This window comes from Hoplias malabaricus, chromosome 2 (genome assembly GCF_029633855.1).
Source record: "Hoplias malabaricus isolate fHopMal1 chromosome 2, fHopMal1.hap1, whole genome shotgun sequence".
NCBI classification, from domain to species: Eukaryota; Metazoa; Chordata; class Actinopteri; order Characiformes; family Erythrinidae; genus Hoplias; species Hoplias malabaricus.
The window spans coordinates 75,806,159-75,826,151 of record NC_089801.1 but is presented as its reverse complement, the minus strand read 5'-3'; the positions used below and the strand labels follow the sequence as shown (position 1 = coordinate 75,826,151).

General features: G+C 37.5%; 1 protein-coding gene across 1 annotated transcript in view; it reads right to left on the bottom strand.

Moving 5' to 3' along the window:
• Window positions 1-19,993, bottom strand: part of mad1l1 (mitotic arrest deficient 1 like 1) — a 98,621-nt gene that overhangs the window by 59,009 nt on the left and 19,619 nt on the right. The window contains exon 10 of the mRNA XM_066649233.1: window positions 14,245-14,331. Coding sequence (XP_066505330.1) covers window positions 14,245-14,331 — 87 coding nt within the window. The remainder of the gene's footprint in view (window positions 1-14,244; window positions 14,332-19,993) is intronic.

Sequence of the window (19,993 nt, the reverse complement as noted above, 5' to 3'; positions counted from 1 at the left end):
ACCTTGATTAAAATATATTTGGTAAGTTAAAATAACATCACACAAGCTTAATACTGCTCCTAACAATGATTTTGTATTACATATTAGCATCATATATATATATATATATATATATATATATATATATATATATATATATATATATATATAACCAGAAAAACATACTTATTTTTATGTTAAAATAATATCTCAGTGTAGATTTGGTTGTTTTTAAATTAAAATCTTTTAATTTGTGAAGTAAAACTTTCAGAGGGAGTTTTCGCATCAGGCACAAACTTCAATAGAGAAAATGAACTCTAGGAAATGAGGAAAGAGCGAGCAGCAGGAGAAGCAAGGGTCAGAGAGAGAGTTCATCATGATATCTAAAACATATTTCAGTATAAATAAAATGTAATCTACAGTAGCGAAGCTGTGTTTACATTACAAGATAAAGCCACAAATAGGTCACTAGACGTCATAAAAACACTGATGTCAGAACTATACTTTAGAATTCATGAAAGGTCATTTGACAGCTTGAGTTTTATTTATTATATTTTGCATGCTGCAGGTTTACAGTGAATCCTTCAGTACAAATTTTGTATGTATATCAGTGAATAAGCCTGTCTGCCCGTTAAGAGTCTACTAAGCTGCCTGTTAATCATAACAGTTCTTCAGTAAGTTTGATTGAAGGGTTTTCAGTAGATTTTTTTTTCCAACAACCACCAATAAATGTGTGGAAGTTAAACCTCAGTTCAGAATTTTAATGTACCTGTGAATGAACAGAGTACACAATTGACCTTAAAAGAGACATTCATGATTGTTATCAATAAACAGGTTTTATAAAATTCAGAGGAAATTTTCAAAAAATGTTTGAAAAGACATGAGAATATCACTTTATTCCTGTTCCATTTTTGCTGTTTCAGATTTAGTTTGGAACTGACGTTAAACTCAAGAGAGTGTTAATTGCAGGAAAGTAAACAGACCGAAAGTGCTACAAAACAAAACTTTGAGTTACAAACTAGTTTCTGAGGTAATTTTAACAGTGAATATATATATATATATATATATATATATATATATATATATATATATATATATATATATATATCTTATTTTCTCTCCTCAAACATACCTCTCCAAATTAAAAGACACAGAGCTTCTGAACGTAAACAAATGAGAAAGAACTGTAGCTCCCCACAATTGTAGACATTGCCTTTAAATGTACCTGTAACTTGAACACACACAAGTCAATAAAAGCCCTGAGCTCTGCTGTCTAAGTGCAAAATCAATAACTAAAACTGTGAACAATGTTGTTTGAAAAAGCTTGCTAAAATAGCCTAAAGTCCTACTCTTTTTTTTTCTTATAAAAGTCTTACGAATCACAGGCAAAGATATGAAACCACTGACTCCAATGGTGTCATACATTTACATCATAGCTAAAAAGGCTAATGCTGCAACACTACTCCAATTTGTTTCCAACATATTGGCATGATAAGACACCCAGTGAAATGCCTGCTGAAAGTGCTGTGGTTGGAGACAATACAATTTTAAATGAAAGTTATTAATTCATTTAGATATCAATTATTAATTTTACCACAGGAACATAAAACTTCTGGACATTGAACAAGGCAATATAACTTCTAATACATACTTAAATTAAGACAGTAATGAAAGTGTGCCATGCATAAAGCCCCCTCATGAAGATGTATCGGTCTGAAACAACACAGTAAAAATACAATATAACTCCATCCACATTCTCATCCCATTCTACTTCAAAATGACAATAAAAGCTAAAGCTAATTAGTCACCATATTGTACTCATATATATGTGCATTGAGGGCAAACTTTGAGGCCTTTTTTGGTGACACTGTATCTACAACAGAGATTTGAGTCTCTTATCATTTCCTGTCGTCTTCAAGCCAAACCAACACCATGTCCAATGTCTGTTCATGAGTTAAAAAATGCATCTGGAGTAAATTTAAACAAATGAGAGGGCTCCAAACATTGATGAGGATATTGCTCCATTCCTGTTCCATATGTGCGTAATATTGACTTATTTTTGCAATTTTTGGAGGTGGAAATGTCCTCAAATTCGAGAGACGGCTAACTGCATTACTGAAAGTGTAACAAAACTAAACCCGTTACAAATGAGTGAATAAAAATATACTTCAGCCATGTACACACAAACAGGGATAATATGTAGTTGCATATGTGCTAAATGCATCATGCTTACCACTAGGGCTGGGCAATTATTAAAATCGACATTTAGAACTGATATATACCAGCTTTAATACTTGATCATATTTACAATACAAGCTTTGTGTGTACTAAGTGAACTAAGTGTGCACCAAAAAAACAAACAAACAAAAAAAACTAATAATTAATTAAATGCTCAATTAATAGTCATTAAGCAATAGAGAGGTATGAACCCAACTAACACTGGCCTGTGAAGCAGTGGAACTGCATCCTTTGGAGTGATGGAAGCTTTTAATATTTGCTTCTGGGTTTTGAAGAAGGGTCTACAAAGCAATTTTATTCTCGATTTCATGCGAGTTGCACGTCACAGAAAATAAATAACTAAAAATAATCATCACATTTTGTTGGTAATAATGATGTATTGCTCCTATAAGCTATCATATCTAGGCCCAGAATATCTTCTTGCACTATCATTGCAGCCGCTGTCAAGTAACATGCTCTCGAAACACATCTTACAATCTGTTATGCCTCACTGGAAATGTATGCCTGCTCCTGCTGCTTGTGCAGAGTCTTCATGGGATATTCCTACCATGGTTTTATCTTACCCTGTGGATCTGCTCAGCTGCTTTGGAACTATTTGCATCTGCCATCCACCCTGAAGTTGAGATGAAGCCCTCCAATTTTATGCTTCCATAAGGCTCTCCTAACCTCACCTGGAAGCTCCGGAGATTTGAGTGAATAATGTACCATCAAATTTCCTCTGACCTACTTACTGCCATGATGGGTAATTAGCTTCATATTGTGCCAACCCCTACATGAACCTCTGATCTCGTTCTTAATATCGTAAGGAGACATGATTTTTTTTGTTTTTGTTTTTTTTAAGGGCTAAGCACCACTTAATGGACCTCCATGAATATTTCACATTATTTTAGTTACTGACATATATAAGTATGAATTAAAATGAAAATAGCTGCTTAATTTGCTTTAAAACTGACAACTTTATTAAACTGAAGGAAAAACCCGAGCTCGCTACGGAAATTCTTGAACGCAACCGTGACGTCACTGGTGGACAACAGCTGAACAACGCCGCGGTAAAACACCGTTATGACTGACTGTTATGACAGTATCTATCTAGCTAAATAACCAACATTATTCATGACAATTGCCTAGCAATAAGCTAAACTCAAATTTAGAGGTAACGTTATTCTTGTAAATGTGATCTTAGTCGAACTCGAATTCATCCGACACTATAAACCTCCGTAATGCAGCTACGTAGCCGAGTATAATCTGAGCCACCGAGTTTAGCGAGTCAAGCTAACGTTAACTAACACCAACTAAAACAGGCGAAGTAAGTGTCCTTACCCTGTTTACCCCCATGTTACAGAGGCTCTTGGACACCTTTCACTGGTTTCCTTACATGCCCATATTGTTGGAAAAGCGCCAGTGAAATGAGCTACAGATAACGGAGTGAGCGGATGGTCCTTTCCAAAGTGCCTGTTTAAAGTTGACAAATTTAGTCCATTTTCTGGATATTTTGGGATCTTTGGGCCATTTGTGCACAGATGTCCCACTGTACATTGAATGATTGCAGCCAAAAACAACACACCTTTTCGTCATTTTGCATTAAATTAAGTGCAACTTCTAGAGTTGTTGTCCACCATCTACGTCACAGGCAGGGGGGGGGGGGGTGGGGGGGACCAACGTTTTTTTTAAACCTTATTCCTTGAATTAGAAAGAAATAACATGTTTTCTGACTATCAATAAACACAAGTTAGGAACTCAAATTCCACTGTATTTATTTGTTTGACACTTTCAAGGCTAACAATTGTCTGACAATTAAAGGCCTTTAAATGCAAGGTGGGTCACATCTGGTGTTTAAAAAAAGAAGCAGGATAAGAATCTTCAGGCCAGATTACAACATAGGTTCATGTTCAGGTTATTTTATTTGGACCAGTAGAGTCAACATCCATCCTGATACGACTAACAATCAACAATGACTAACATAAAAGTTAAAAAATACTCCAATTTCCACCCTCTTTGCAATATTACTACAACTGATTGATCTGGGTAATAGCTGTGGAAACAAAGCTATTGAAGAAGCTGAAATTCAGTATTGAGAGGGTGGATTTGAATCAGAATTGTTATCCGATTTCTCTGTCTCGTGTACAAAGCATCTAGGTTAAGTTGTGACTCACCTATCCGCTTACTAGACAATTTCACATTCTTTAAAGAGAAATTCCAAAACGATGGCACCAAAGAAAATGCTAAAATCGATTCAACACAAGCACAGTCCTTGCTGTAAGTGTGTAAATAGGACAGTCTCCACAGACATAATTAACGCCGATGCTCCTTTTTGCACAGGGCTTCATAGTCTACTTCAAAGTTAAGTTTTGAATCAATAATTGACTCAAGATATTTATGACAACATTAATTCCATGGTCTGACCCTTAAAGGTGTTTTAATCAAAATATTTATTGCTTTGTTTTTTTTTTTTTTTTTTTACAAAATTCAGATGATGTTTCCTCACCATTTACCAGTCACTCCAGACTGTTTGTGTGCTGGAAACTGTTCTAATCTGTGTATGAAGAAGGAAATGACAACAAAAATTGGGGGGAGGGAAAAAAGAAAAGAAAAAGAAAGTGAAGAGAACGAAAAGCACAAACAGAGATCAGGATATTGCTCTATTCCTGTTCCATAGGTGGGTAATATTGACTTATTTTTGCTGTAGATCTAACTGACTGTAATTTTGGGAGACCGCTAAAAGCATGAAAGTAAACACAGACCGAAAATTACACCACACGAGTTACAAAGTAGTTTCATTGGTAATTCAAACAGAAAATAAAAACGGATAGACAAATAAAACTTCATATCGTGCTACCTTAAAAATGTGAGTTCCTACCTTCTTCCAGACATTACATAGAGCAGTTTCTGCAATGCTGAGTCTGGAGTAGTAATGATAAAGTATCTATTCTCCCTATCATAGGTCAGTGCACATCACAGTGATTTTGAAGCTGTCATTTAAGGTAAAACTACTACATAGTGTTGCTCTAAACTAGGGCTGTTGCAATAACCACGCTATTGACAACTGCCAAGAGCCAACCGCAAGTGGCAAGCAACTGTATTTTTTATCACTTTAGTGTTTGTGTAATGAATGTTAAATAACTTTTTTTAATCGTAAAATTAAAAAGGTTAACTGTGTAATTTTTCCCAACTGCGGCTGCTGAACAGCTGAGTTTCAGTCTTCGTTTTATATAATGGACACATTGGCAGCAAACCGAGTCACAAAACCAAATGCAACTTCACCAGTTTGGGAGTACTTCGACTTTCAACCAAATCAAAAGGAAGAGTCAGCCATCATACCCAATATACTCGGTATGTCCAGCACAATCAGCAGTCTTCCAGATCTCTCAAAGTCTATTGTAACATCTCTGGAATGAATAACAACAAATATAAACTTGTAAACGATGGTGACGTTTAAAATAAGGTCGGGTTAACTCTAATTATAATGCAACCTACTTCACTTCACAGTTATCTGAACGCGAGGGAATTCAAGTTCACCCGTGCCAGCTTGAGTTAACACAAAAGCTGTTAAGTAAACTTCCCTGAATTTTAATTTTATAGCATAGCAATGGGAAAGGAAATCCCTCTGGATATTTTATAAGTAACATAAAACAGGTGTGTTTTCTACCCGAAGCAGCAGGAATTAATCCACAAGGCTCATACAGCGTACACCTTCACATGTTGAAAGGCATGTGAGCAAGTAAACAAGCGCCTGAGAGAGAGGAGGGCTTGACGCAGATAGATTCTGACTGGGAGAAGACTCTTCCACTTGACCTTGCACAGTGAGTGAAATTACTCACAGCAAGGGTTCAAGCCCATCAAACAAGCGTGTACGTGTGTGTATATGCCGCGTTGGAACACATACCGCTATGCATCCTTCTGCTGCTGCTGTCGCCGAAAATGAGTTTTGTGTGAGCCTTATTCATATCTAGATTGATTAACACCTCATCTCCTCCAGATGCTGGCCATTTGAGCTAAATTGAGCAGTGATGAAAATCATCAGACTGTGCTATGAGGGTCAATCCGACAATAATACATAATCTAATCCTGGAACCTTAGTCATCTGCCATCAATCCGACCCCTGTATGTACACAGGCCCATCATGCAAATTGCCTCCATTTGTTAGTAAATTCATTCAAATCGTGAATTGATTCAGAGAGCCAATCTGGCTGGCATGCAGATTAATGGAATAACTAAAGCAACTGAACCATAGCATTATTAAATCTTCGACACCCAACACAAGCTCAGACATACGCAAAACAATAAAGATGGAGAGATGCAGTCCTTGCAACCTAATTATCGGCCATATCCTTAGCTGACTTGAGTGACTGTCTACACTAAGCAGAGAGAAAGGATATGAAACCAAACATTATATGACTATTTGTTTGCCTTATAAAGTTCTTAGCTTTTATAATAGCATTCCTAATCCCTAACTGAGTAAGGGTTGCTGTCAGAATCTGTTACTTAAAAGGCATCATTCACGATTGTAATCAATTTTTTCTTTTTTCAAAAATTTTCAAAAAGCCCCAGTGTCCGTAAATTGGTAAAAACAACCTTTTTTTTTATTTTAAATCTTGGCTCAGAGGGTTTTTATTTTATTATTGTTTAAAAAACGATGATGATATTATGAACGATACGATATAGCATAGTCTTAAATAAAAGCTTTAACAAACTTCAGCTGGTCCTGAAAGCCACAGCGTCCCTACATGAACTAAGGAGTTTCAGCATTACTAAACCAATACTATCAGCCCTACACTGACTCTCAGTCAGTTTCCAGAATACACATTATTATTATAACGATTTATACAGCTCTAAAATTGACTCGCTCATTCAGTACTTAACTGAACTTATTTTGTATTATGAACCCACAAATTTACTTAGATCACAAAGTGCTGACTGCGTGTTTGTGCCCAAAATTACTCTTTAAAATATGGGAAGATCTTTTTCATATAGATAATAGGACTGTCATGATTGCCATTTCTGTTCGATAAATTGCCCCAGAAATAATAATCGTGATAAACAATCATTGTCATTTTAAGACCTTTTATGTCACTGATATAACAAGAACGTAATAGCATAATAATGCATCTTTAAAGAGCTGTGAACATGTAGTGAAACATAGTTATTAAGAATATTCAGATATTCCAACTGGAATATAATCTTTTAAAATAAAAACATATATATAAACAATAACCACTGTTTACAGATAAATCACCATAACAGTCCCAGAAAAGAGAGACCAGAGAAAACTACAGAGCAGGACACTCTTATAGAAACAAACTCACAAGTAAACACAATGGGCAAAGTAACCTTCAAGTCTGAGGACTAAGACACAGCCTTGGTTTTTAAGTCTGAGTTAAATATCTATTTACTTAGTTAAGTGTTTGTAATTAAATTCCCATTATATAAAAAGGTTCGGATATAGGCAATCATGGATATAAAGAACTGTGTTAAACTGTTTTGTCGTCGCACTGCTCTCAGGTTTGTTGATGGTGAAGAAGGCAGACGCTGATATCTCAGGGAGTCTGTGCTACATTTCTGGCTCTCCCATTTTAGTTACGCTGTTCTAATTAGGCCTGCCGGAGCTACAACTCACACTCTAATAATTCTCATAGTGTTCAGTCACCTGGAATCGTGATCTGCATTGCTCTCAGCCGAGCAGAACAACTGCTCGTCCAATCTGATCTGATGCTGGGGAATGATTCTCTGAATTGGATGTCCCCACTTGCCTGATGTCTGGCCAGTTTTAAAAAGAAAATAACACCTTCCACAAAATACACCTCAAGATCTGTGGATTCCTGCTCGTCGTCTTGCATGTTCTGGATTTCCTCACCTTCACCTCACCGAAATAGCCACTGAAATCGGGCTTTACTACTTCAGAGTACCCTTACTAACACAGTAAGAATGTGTTCTAACAGAAAACTGTACACTTATTATAACTCTGTTGGCACTATTCCACTGCATGGACCCTTCTAAATCCTGTGTAGAAACATTCTCAAAAAGTTGCTATAGAGAACCATATATATTCCTCTTCAAAATGATGCAAGCAATTCTTTATTTTTTTTAGTTCTCTCTATTAGCAATTCTTTAAGTATTTAAATGTTTTTTCAATGCTCATGTTTCTATATATAACACCATTGTCTTGACCGAAGAACCCTTGAAGGACCATTGTTTTTAAGGGCATTGTGACACCTAGCAATTCAAAATCTTGAATTGTTTTCCCCTTGATTTTTTTTTTTCCACACTGAAATATATCCAAGCGCACCAATTTGTTTATACCTTCACTGTTAATTTTATATTACATTCTTAATTACCAAGAGCTGTGTTCATCATTGTTAACGAGTACATAAAATTATTCTTCACTTACATATTTTGGCAGGTGGATAGGTCAAACTAAAGAGCTCAATGACTTTAATGTGGCACGTCAACAAGTCAATTTGTCAAATTCATGCCTTGCTAGAGTTGCTCCAATTATCTACAAGTGCTGTTCTTTTAAAGTGGAAAAGTCCAAGAGTGATGGCCGTGGTATGGGCTCTGTTTTCCATGGCCCCCTCTTTAGACTGAATTAGCTTATTGGTGGGTATTTGTAAAGAAATTTTTTTACACTTCTCTTCGGTGAAGAAATTCAGGATTTAGGCCTGGGGGGGGGGGGGGGGGTAGATTATTGTGTTTGGTAGATTACTTCTTTGTTGTAACAATGCCTCTTGGCAATAAATCTAATACCGTTGAAAGCCTGTTAATTTCCGTTTTGTAAGTGTGTGTTTTTCCACATTTGTAAAGAACATGCATTTGTGGGATGAGCAGTAAAGCTAAATGTGTGGGTTGTGCCCATAAAAATTTGCCAAATCCTTTCTCTGAAAAACTGCACAAGCTGAGTACAATTTTATACTGATCCAGATGTGTACTGTGGGTACAAATGAGAACGTTCTATTGGCTCTGAACACAATCTTTGTCTTAACTTTTGACTTCAATTACCAGCAAACTCACTGAGTCACCTGCTTAGACTTCATCAGCTTGTCCTATTCTTGATGTGACCTGAAGACGACATTTATCACGAAAAACTTGTTAGTTTCTATATCAAGTCACATATCACTTTGCCCAAAACAGGACATGTCACTTCTGTAATATTAGAAAGTTTTTTTTTAAAAAAGAGGAGCTCCAAGGAGTAGCAAAAGGAAATCATTTCCATATTAAAGAGTTTGGTTTTAAATTGAACGTCTATTGATTGTGGAGAAACACACTTCTAAACTCTGGGTCTTTTAAGGTGGAACAGTATGAGGGGAAAAAAACAACTGTTGTTTGTATTACAAATGTAAGTTTGTACTATCACAGAAACTCATCTGTAACTCGAGGTGTTTAGTTTTGAAGCACAATCAGTCTGTGTTTACTTCCGTGCAATTAGCGCTCTCCTGAATTTAGAGTCAGTTCCATCTACAGCAAAAAAGATATTTATATTACCACCTATAGAGCAGTATCCTCATCTGTATTCATGCTTTTTTTAAAGTTTGGTCTAATCTTTGTCTAAAAAGTTCCAAAATGCAGTTTTTCTTCCAGAACAGAGACACCCTGATTTTTTTTTTTTGTTACCCATTTACAAACACTGGGGTTTCAATACACATGTCAAATTTTGAGCTCAGAAACAGACTGGAGAGTTGGCAAATGGTGACGAAACATCTTTGGAATTTTATAAGTGTTTTTTTTTTTTTGTTTGTTTGTTTTTTTATTAAAATATTGATAGTCACTTTTAAGATAGTGACTTAAGATCACCTATTATCTTTATATTATTAACTACTCACTTGGTTTTAATACGATCCCTATAAAAATCTTTCATATACTTTTGACTTCTTCTTAACGATTTATTATATATTTTTTAGTTTTCTTAGCACCCATATCTACCCTATGCTTTCCCTTAACTTACATCTCAAATTCCTGGAACCAAACTATAACATGACACAAAAATTTCAACAAGTGCTAGCTCAACAAAATCCTGACCCCAAACTCAGTTTTCTTATGAGATAAAGCCGCATTAATGCTATGTAATATATAAACCCACAATTCTCCTCAAAACCTAGACAGCTATTCACAACTGTACCAAGATATTCCAAACAACCACTGACAGCTGGTGGAAACCTGCCGTTATAACTCATCTCATCTTTTTATTGCTTAGTCCAGGATTGCGGTGTCAACAGGGGGAGCAAAAAACCTAGGCATCACTGTCCCCTTCAAAATCCTCTAGCTCCTCCTGAGGAATCGCCAGGCATTTCTAGGCCAGCTGAGAGATACAGTGCCTCCAGTGAACCCTATGTCTACCATGGGGTCTTCTCTCTGCCGGAGGAGTTCGGGGGGGCTCCTAATGAGATGCCTGTACTACATGAAGCGTATTCAAAGGAGCATCAGCTCTACTTCCGATCATGGAGAATGTGCCCAACAAGCCACCAAAGAAAAAAAATACGTTTTTGGTCATTATTTGGTTATTATTTAATGCTCATGACTATAACTGAGGTTGGGGACTAGGATTGAGAGGTATAGCAGTAATAGTGTATACAGCAGTATTTACAAATGTGGACGGTATCTCAAAATGAGGACGGTATTTCAAAATTATGAGGTGTGTCGAATTTCCATCTTTAAGTAGGCCAAAGTGTTCATTCATGTGCATTTAAGAAAGCCACAGGGAGGGGGCGCTGGAGGAACTCACTGAGTGGAGGTACAAGCCCAGTAGCCCGAATCAGCCCATCTATATCCAGTACATTGACAGACTGGTAATTTACAAGTTCTTGCTTCATGGCTCTGGCAAAATTTGACCTCAGATTTGGAGGTGCTGATCCACATATCAACGGCTTCACACTCAGCTGTGAACCACTCAAAAACAAGCAGTTATTGTGACGGTCATAACTCATGTCTGAGGTGTCAGGGTAAAACAACAAATACCAGAAAACCCCACTTAAAATGGGGGCAGCCATGGCCTTGAGGTCCGGAGGGTCGCTGGTCCAATTCCCAGGAACAGCAGGGGGAAAGAAAAATGGCTGAAGTGCCCTTGAGCAAGGCACCTAACCCACAAACTGCTCCCTGGGGTCAGTAGAGGTTTGCAGCCTGCTGCTCTTGTTGTATTTGTGTGTTCACTCCCCTTAGAGTGTGTGAAGAATTGCTCAATAGTGTGTGTTTGTGTGTTCACTGCCACAGATGGGTTAAATGTAGAGATGAATTTCCTTAAGGGGATCAATAAAGGTGATTCTTCTTCTTCTTGTTCAAGGTGCATGTAGGAAAATATTGAAAAAGCTTATTTAAAATGCTTCAGTAAAAAAAAAAAAAAACATTAGTCACCATGACAACACTGGCTCAGAAATTCATTTGACAAGAAGCACCGTCTCACAATGAAAAAATAAAGAATAAATTATTACACAAAGCTGGAAAAAAAAGACAACATACTTCTTTAAAGAGCTCATGAAGGTAATAAGAGAAGCCTCATTTCAGTGTGACGCTCTTTGCGACAACATCATGAATCATAATTAGCCAAATCTTAGCGCCAAGAGAGTTTGGAGTTCATTAAAGAGATCTGACATCAGTGCCCCATTTGACTCAACCACTCAAGCAACACGATATGCACCATGACACACACCGGCTTCCATCGACCAATTACTGTCTGAATTATGCGAGAGAGAGAGAGAAAGAAAGAAAGAAAGAAAGAAAGATCAGCTGAGGTCGAACGTCAAAACTTTCATGAAGCAAGAACTTCCACTGTTTTCAAAGACTATTACAGTCCAAACACAACTCCAACAGTGTCAAACCAGTCATTTTTTCTTCCCCCACACCAAGTTATTTCAAAATGATGTGGCCAAATAAACAACAAAAAAATGTAATAAAATAAAGAATCCCCCATAATTTACGTTTAAATTTCTTTAAATATTTGCTGCATGCTATTAATCCTTTCAACAAAGCTTGGTTAGTGTGGCATTTCAAATCTAACACACTGAAATATTAATGCACAGTATACCGGTACTAGAAAAGTATCTCAATACTTCGTTATTAAAAACATTACTATACCCCATATAATAATTAGTACTGGTACTTTAAGGAGTGTTTTAAAATAAGAGCGGTATTTTCTTTAACATAATAGTGCGTGTACATCATTATGCTACTATCCTTAAGCATACAGGCCTATTATGTGGGTGCAAAAAAAAGACGTTTAAGTCGTTAATCGCAATTACTTGTTCGACAAATAATCGTCTGTTAAACTTTAATGATCGTGACAGCCCTACCTTTCGCATTTCACCCAATCCACACACACAAGAAGCTGGAGCCACCGATAACGAAGTATAATTAAAAAGTGTCTTCTCACAAAGCACAACTCATAACAAATTGGTTCCTTGAAAATAATATTTCGCTGAGGGAATTTCAATGGTCTCTCCAGTAACGAGATTAAACAGAGCATGTTTAGCAAATGAGGACTCACAGCATGAACGTGCAGCAGACAAATCTACAGATACTACACGAAGCAATTACATTACCATGGATCAGAGCCAATAAATAAATAAATAAATAAATAAATAAATGAAAGCTGGATTCTTATTGAATCCATGTTAAAAAGCATTTAGGCTGTTCAGAGTACAAAGGGCAGTGTGGCAACAAGTGGCTGGTGACTGAAACACAATATGTTTATTACGGAAAGAAAATAAAATGCTTTTACTGAAATTAAAACAAAGCTTATTTTGCCCTACCATAACCTCTGAACTTCTATAAAAGGTATCAATTCATTTATTTATTCATTCATTATCTATAACCCTTATCCAATTCAGGGTCGCGATAGGTCAAGAGCCTACCTGGAATCACTGGGTGCTGGAATCACATTTACTCACACACTCACACCTACGGACACTTTTGAGTCGCTAAATCCACCTGCCAACGTGTGTTTTTGGAGTGTGGGAGGAAACCGGAGCACCCGGAGGAAACCCACGCAGACACAGGGAGAACACACCACACTCCTCACAGACAGTCACCCGGAGGAAACCCACGCGGACACAGGGAGAACACACCACACTCCTCACAGACAGTCACCCGGAGGAAACACACGCGGACACAGGGAGAACACACCACACTCCTCACACACAGTCACCCGGAGTGGGACTTGAACCCACAACCTCCAGGCCCCTAAAGCTGTGTGACTGCGACACTACCTGCTGCACCACCGTGCCGCCATATCAATTTTTAAAAAAAAAAAAAATTAAATGTGTTATCACCATTAAAGTACAACAATCTTGATAAACTAGATGTCTGAGAAGAGGGGTATTAATGCATTAACAAAGCTTTACACTTAAAATACATTGTGTAAAGACCAATGTGATTAAACAAGATTATCTAAAAAATACATTCTTAATTTCTCACTTTCTTAATTTACTGAGTAAATGTTTCAAGGAGAGCTTTAGCATTGGTCACAGAAATTATAATAACAGGGGAAATTAAGGCTACAAAAAAGGAGACAAAAAAGTGCATGTGCGTATGTGTGTTTGAAAGAGAAAGAAAGCAAGAGAGTGGGGGGTAAGAGTGAAAGTTATGATATTTAATACATATTTCAGCATAAATAAAATGTAATGTACCTTCTGAAATCAACAGAAGCAATGCAGTTTTTGCTAAATACAAACTACTAATAACTCACTAGGTTCTCTTTAATAAAAAAAATTGTAAAAAATACATTTGGTAAAATGATTAATTAGCGTTAACAAATTCATTTAATGCAGGCACAGCATGCTACAGAAGTCCTAATGGACATGATGAAAATAAGTATAACACCTTAAGGGTTAGCCATAAAAAAATATTAAATACCCTTCACACTTACCTCGCTAGTAAAAGAGGAAGAAATTAAATATTTATATGTAATCGATGGCTAAAATTGTACAGGTGATGTTAGAAATATTTTTAACTGTTTTTGGAGTGTATAACAGGAAGTAAAATAATAAGTAACATGGAAACCCATACAGAGGAGTAAATGTGTGTGTGTGTGTGTGTTTTCCTTACTTGCTTGTGACAGTATAATTCTGCTGTTTTAGATTCAGTTCTCTCTGTTGAATCTGTATGATCTCCCTGGACAAGTCTTCTGGTTTCCTAGAAAATGAAATAAAGACATAGTGTTTAAAAACTCCAGCAGCACTGCTGTGTTTGATCCACTTACACCAGCGCAACACACACTAACACCACCCCACTACCACGTAGAGCTGTGTGAAATGGGCATAAGAAATTACACAGAAAAAACTCGGACTACAATCTGTAACAGTAGAACTACAAAGTGCTCCTGTATGGAGAAAAAAATATTGTGATATTCTAACATGTTTACCAAACAACGTCATGCAGTTCGCCATAACAGGCATATGTTCTTTACATGAGTCGTTCAGGCACAGTGAAGTACTGTGGAAAGTGGCTCTGAATGATTGAAATTACATTTGTAGAAAAATAAAACTTTTTAATAAATAAAACCATTTAATACTTTTAATATATATTACATATATTTAATATTAATGTAACTTTTTTTGTTGCAATAGTGTGTTCTTCGTAGGTGTGAGTGTTTGAGTGAATGTGTGTCACCCTGTGAAAGACTGGCGCCCCCTCTGTACCCACCGAACCCATGAATTAATGAATGAATGAACGAATACAGGAGGTCCTTGGGTTACGTCAGTCCCGACTTACGATGTTTCATGGTTACGACACATCTCCCATTTACTGTATAAAGCCTTGTTTCGACTTTTGGGTTTTGCGTCGTAACGTCGTAAACTTCGCGTTTGGTGTGTGTGGCGCGGCGGAAGTATATGCGGTTACGTGGCTCGGGACCGAGGAGGATAGGTGTGAGGATAAGTACTTACAGCATGTTATTTACGTACAGTATGTACGCATGTTCCGACTTACACCGAAAATCGGTTTACGACGCGACGTAGGAACGGATCAACGTCGTAAGTCGAGGACCCCCTGTAGTGTGTTCTTGAAATTAATAAAAGTATTTATTATTGTTTCATCATATCGCCAAGGATATTGTTATCGTGAAAGTACCCTAAAATATTGTGATGTTACTTTAGGGCCATATCGCCCACTCCTAATTACCAACAAACAAAATAGCTTGTCACTCTTCCCTTATACTATCCAAAAGGACAACAATGATGAGGAAAGTGAATCCTGAGGGTCCAGACAATAGCAGGAAATTATACATAATTGCATTTTAGTCCTGGTTGAATAAGCATTTACACTGACACATTAGAAAACGAAACTAAATAATTAAACAAAAACATGAAACAGATAAACATGTCAAATAATTAGACAGATTTCTTTTAATGATAAATTGTGATTAACTGTGTATCAACATAGCTTTCCCATGACAGTGGAGAGAAATCTGAGTAACAGATTGCCTCCATCTAATTCCTGCTTTAATAGAACATGTTGCATTAGGACATTTAACTGATGGGTGAGGACATTACCAGATTTAACAAGATGATAAGGCATTCAACAATCAAAATCAGTCATTTTTACTTAAACCAAAGCAGTAAACGTGAAGGTACATTCAGTTTGGCCAGTTGTTGTCGGGAACTTGATCGAGACCTGCTGAGAAAGCCTTATTGCGATTGAACCAGCGTTGACATGGGAGCTCTTACACTAGTTCTAATGATCTGCACAATTAACACAACTCCAACAGGGTTCATTAACACCTATTCCCACCTACTGATTGTAAACAAGCCCCAAAACACTAAAAACAACTCTCTTAAAGTGAGTTAAGTAATACAATTAATATATGAGCACAAAACGCTAGTACAAACACTGGAACTGATAAACCAATATTAAATAATACATTTAATTCCTTGTCTTGTATTTAATATTGTAATTAACTTGAGACACAAACAGAAGCACAATGAAAAGACAAGGAAGACCCTAAAACCATATTTGTACACACACTTAGACTTTAACTGCTACTTAAGTCTCGAAGCCCGGAACACAGGGTTTGTTCTTCCGCCACTTGGTAATTTGCTCATTAACACAGCATCTTATATCATCATTATAGATTAGAATGATCATTTCTTTGAGTCCTGAAGTCTAATTGTAGCAAATTAGGCTCTAACATGCAGCAGCCAGCATGAAATTGCATGAACGGCCCTGACTTGCATTCCTAAATAGCTTTGACTAGACATGAACGGTCCTGGGCAATAGTGCGATAGAACGGGATATTGGCAAATAAGCCAATGGTGATGCTTCAAAACGGATGACTGTAGTATTAAATTGGTGTATATTTACAGTTTGTTTGGCCCCTTTCACTGTGTTCTTCAATGGTAACAACCCTCAGAGGACCACCACAGAGCAGGTATGATGTTCATGGTGGATCATTCTCAGCACTGCAGTGATTGATAGGGGATATTGTGCTATTACCAGTGGATCAGACACAGCAGGGCTGCTGGGGTGTTTTAACCTCTCAGTGTCACTGCTGGAGAGGGAATAGTCCACCAGCCAAAATGATCCAGCCAAAAGCATCCTGTGCTTACTGATGAGGATGACCTACACTAACCACAGCCACAGATGATTAACTTTCTCTAACTCCAAATCTACAAGGTGGACCAACAGGGTAGGTGTGTCTAACAGAGTGGACAGTGAGTGGACACAGAGTTTAAAAACTCCAGCAGCCCTGCTGTGTCTGGTCCACTAGTATCAGTGCAACAAACACTAACACATCACCACAATACTGCTCTGTGGGGGGTCCAATGTGGGTCCTGACCATTGATGGAAGGGGTAAAAACTTAGCAGAGGCCTACAGTCTGTAATTTTAGAACTACAAAGTGGTCTTGTTTGGCCAGTGGAGCTGAGAGACTGTAGAGTGAGTGTAGTATCAAGTATCAAGTTATGGCTGACAAACACACACACACACACCTTCAATAAGACACCTGCACCCAAAGGAAAGTCTGCAATGATGCTCGGAAAGGAAGTTGAAGGTTACCAGGAACAATCATCATCATCTTTTCCGCTTCTCCATTTCAGGGTCGCGGTTACCAGGAACAATAAATGATTAAAAATTTAGACTGACATGGGCAATATTTATTGATAATTATTAATGTATTTTTAATTATTTATAGTACTTCAATTGGGAATAAGTGTGGTGATGCTTCTTGCCATGGCATAATGTGTTCTCAAGGCAAGTTTTTGAGACAGCAGCAGTATGCAATCGAGCATTGTCTTTAAGGCTGGACCATAAGGCCAAAATTTATATCATTATATACATCTTAATAGGTTCTTAAATATGATGAAAAACTGCCAAGAATAAGAATTGTTACATCACCATGAACAAAAACTCTTGGCTTTCTTTCATTCATTCATTGTCTGTAACCACGTATCCAGTTCAGGGTCGCGGAGCACCTGGAGGAAACACACAAGGACACTGGGAGAATACACCAAACTTCACAGTCACCCGGAGCGCGATTCGAACCCACAACCTCCAGGTTCCTGGAGCTGTGTGACTGTGACACTACCTTCTGCGCCACACCATGCCACCCTTACTCTTGGCTTTGTGAATATTAAATATATTTTGTAACTAAATTTAAAATTGAGTGCCATAAACAGATGACAACGCCCCATACGTGACAGATGCTGTAAAGGATATATACACATACTGAAATATTGAAAATGCATTTAAAAATAATATAATTGTTTTTGAAACATTTCATATTGCGATATATATATTGATATTGAATCACTGTCTAGCAATAGTTGTCCTGCTGGAATAGCGCAGGGGAGTGCAAGTTCAGAAAAGATAGGACCACTGGGTTTAGGGTCTCGTCACTGTAACATTGGGCTTTCAAAGTGGCTGTAATTAAGACCAAAGATGATCTGGTATTGTATGAAAATCTGTGCCCCACACCATGACACAGCAGGCCTTCTCAACTTGTGTAAGTTGTGACAACAAACTGTTCATCTTGGTGCTGTCCAGGGAGATTCACACATGGATTTGTTGGTTGTCTCTACCAAGACAAAAGAGGGACTCATCACTGAAGGGGAATTGCCTCCGTTCTGACTTTTACGAAAGTCTGACATGACAACGTTGACCTGGTGTTAAGGCCGGTCGTCATAAGGGTCTGAGTGCATGTAGTCCTTGTTGAATGTGTGTAATCTTGGCTGTTGGGTCACTCACATTTAGATCTTCCAGATCCTTCATGTCGTCGGTGCATGCCTTCTGCCACCAACAGTGTGCTATGGTAATAGCTCACACTATTCCCAGAGCTCTAAGATGCTATGCTTCTCACACTCTTTCAACTGCTCTAATTGCTTATAAACTCTTTTACTAGGCATACTTCGCTTGTAAAGGAAACTACCTACAAAACAGCACGAGTCACAACGGAAAGCATGCGTAAGTGTACGACCTTATACAGTTAATCAAGTACAGTGATAGATCACATGCATGTCCAAGTGTGTAACTTGAAACATTCGCATGTCTCACATTGTTAAACCCACCCACCAAGTTTCATTCCCGTCAGTTGATTATTCTGGATGAGTGTACATATCAGATTACAAAATGTATATCATGGTAGTATGTAATTAGTTTTAATGTGATGCTTTAGTATTGAGTACTATATCAAGGAAACTACAGCACAGCTAGGTCAACAAAAAGTCAGCTATCAGGTAGAAAAGTAAACAACTAAATCAAGTAATGTTACAATATAGACACGTGCCAAAGTGATATTCTTCATGGACAGTTTGAAATGCTTACGTTGAGTTTTATAAAGGAACAGACTCGTTAATCCCATGGCAAAGAAAGGCCATGGCCACACTCTGGGTATTTTTAGAGACAGAGGGCATAATCTAGAGGGCATTCAGGAGTGACTCCAAAAGGAAAAGGGACTGTGGATGTTTGGAATAACACTGCTATTTATGATTCTCTTTCTTCTTTTCCTTACCATCCAACAGAAAATATTTTAACACTCATATGTTCTTAAATCCAGTGTGATGACTTTTTATTTTAGTGATGGCAGCAAGTCGGTAGCTTATTGTAGTGACATCACTGCAAGCTTCTTCACGGTAGCAGTCATGTTACATTATCCATAGCAGCTGTTACAAATAAAGAAGCAGAACATAGCTGTTTTTCCCCCTGTGTGATACCTTCCAAAAATACGAACATACCAAATACTTTTAATTACACTTTACAGTTTGTTTCTAGTACAAATAATTACATAAGAATATAACAACAAATCAATCTTTAGGCTTTGAAAGTGGATGTAAAGATATGAGATTTAGAGTCCCCCGAGATGTGGTGCATGCATTATACAAAATGACAACTCACTAACTGATAACTCAAATTCATCAGTCCCCCTGAACATTACTGTCAGCTTGTTTTAGTCTCTGGAGCCATGAACAGAGATGGGCAAGTGAGTGTATTGGGAGCCAACCCTGCTAAAAGCAATCGATTATCTTGACTTTGATTTCAATTGAGGGCAAGGGATCATGACACTAAACTAAACTAATCAAAGAACTCAAACAAGGCATGAATTAGTGTTTTAACAACGTCAGAAAAATCTTAATGCTGACTCAAGTCATTTTTATAATAGGTATACCCTACACCTTGAGGTTTCTTACTCAAGTTTTTTTCCCCTGTAATGCTGCATTCACATTACAGCAAAGCAAAACGCTTCCTTCACCATCTGCTGGCTGCTTTGGGAGGTTTGTCTGACCCAAGGACGTGTCTGTAGAGTTGGAGACAAATGCTATGCGTAAATAAGACACTGTGGGTTTTTCCCCCCTCCTTTTCCTT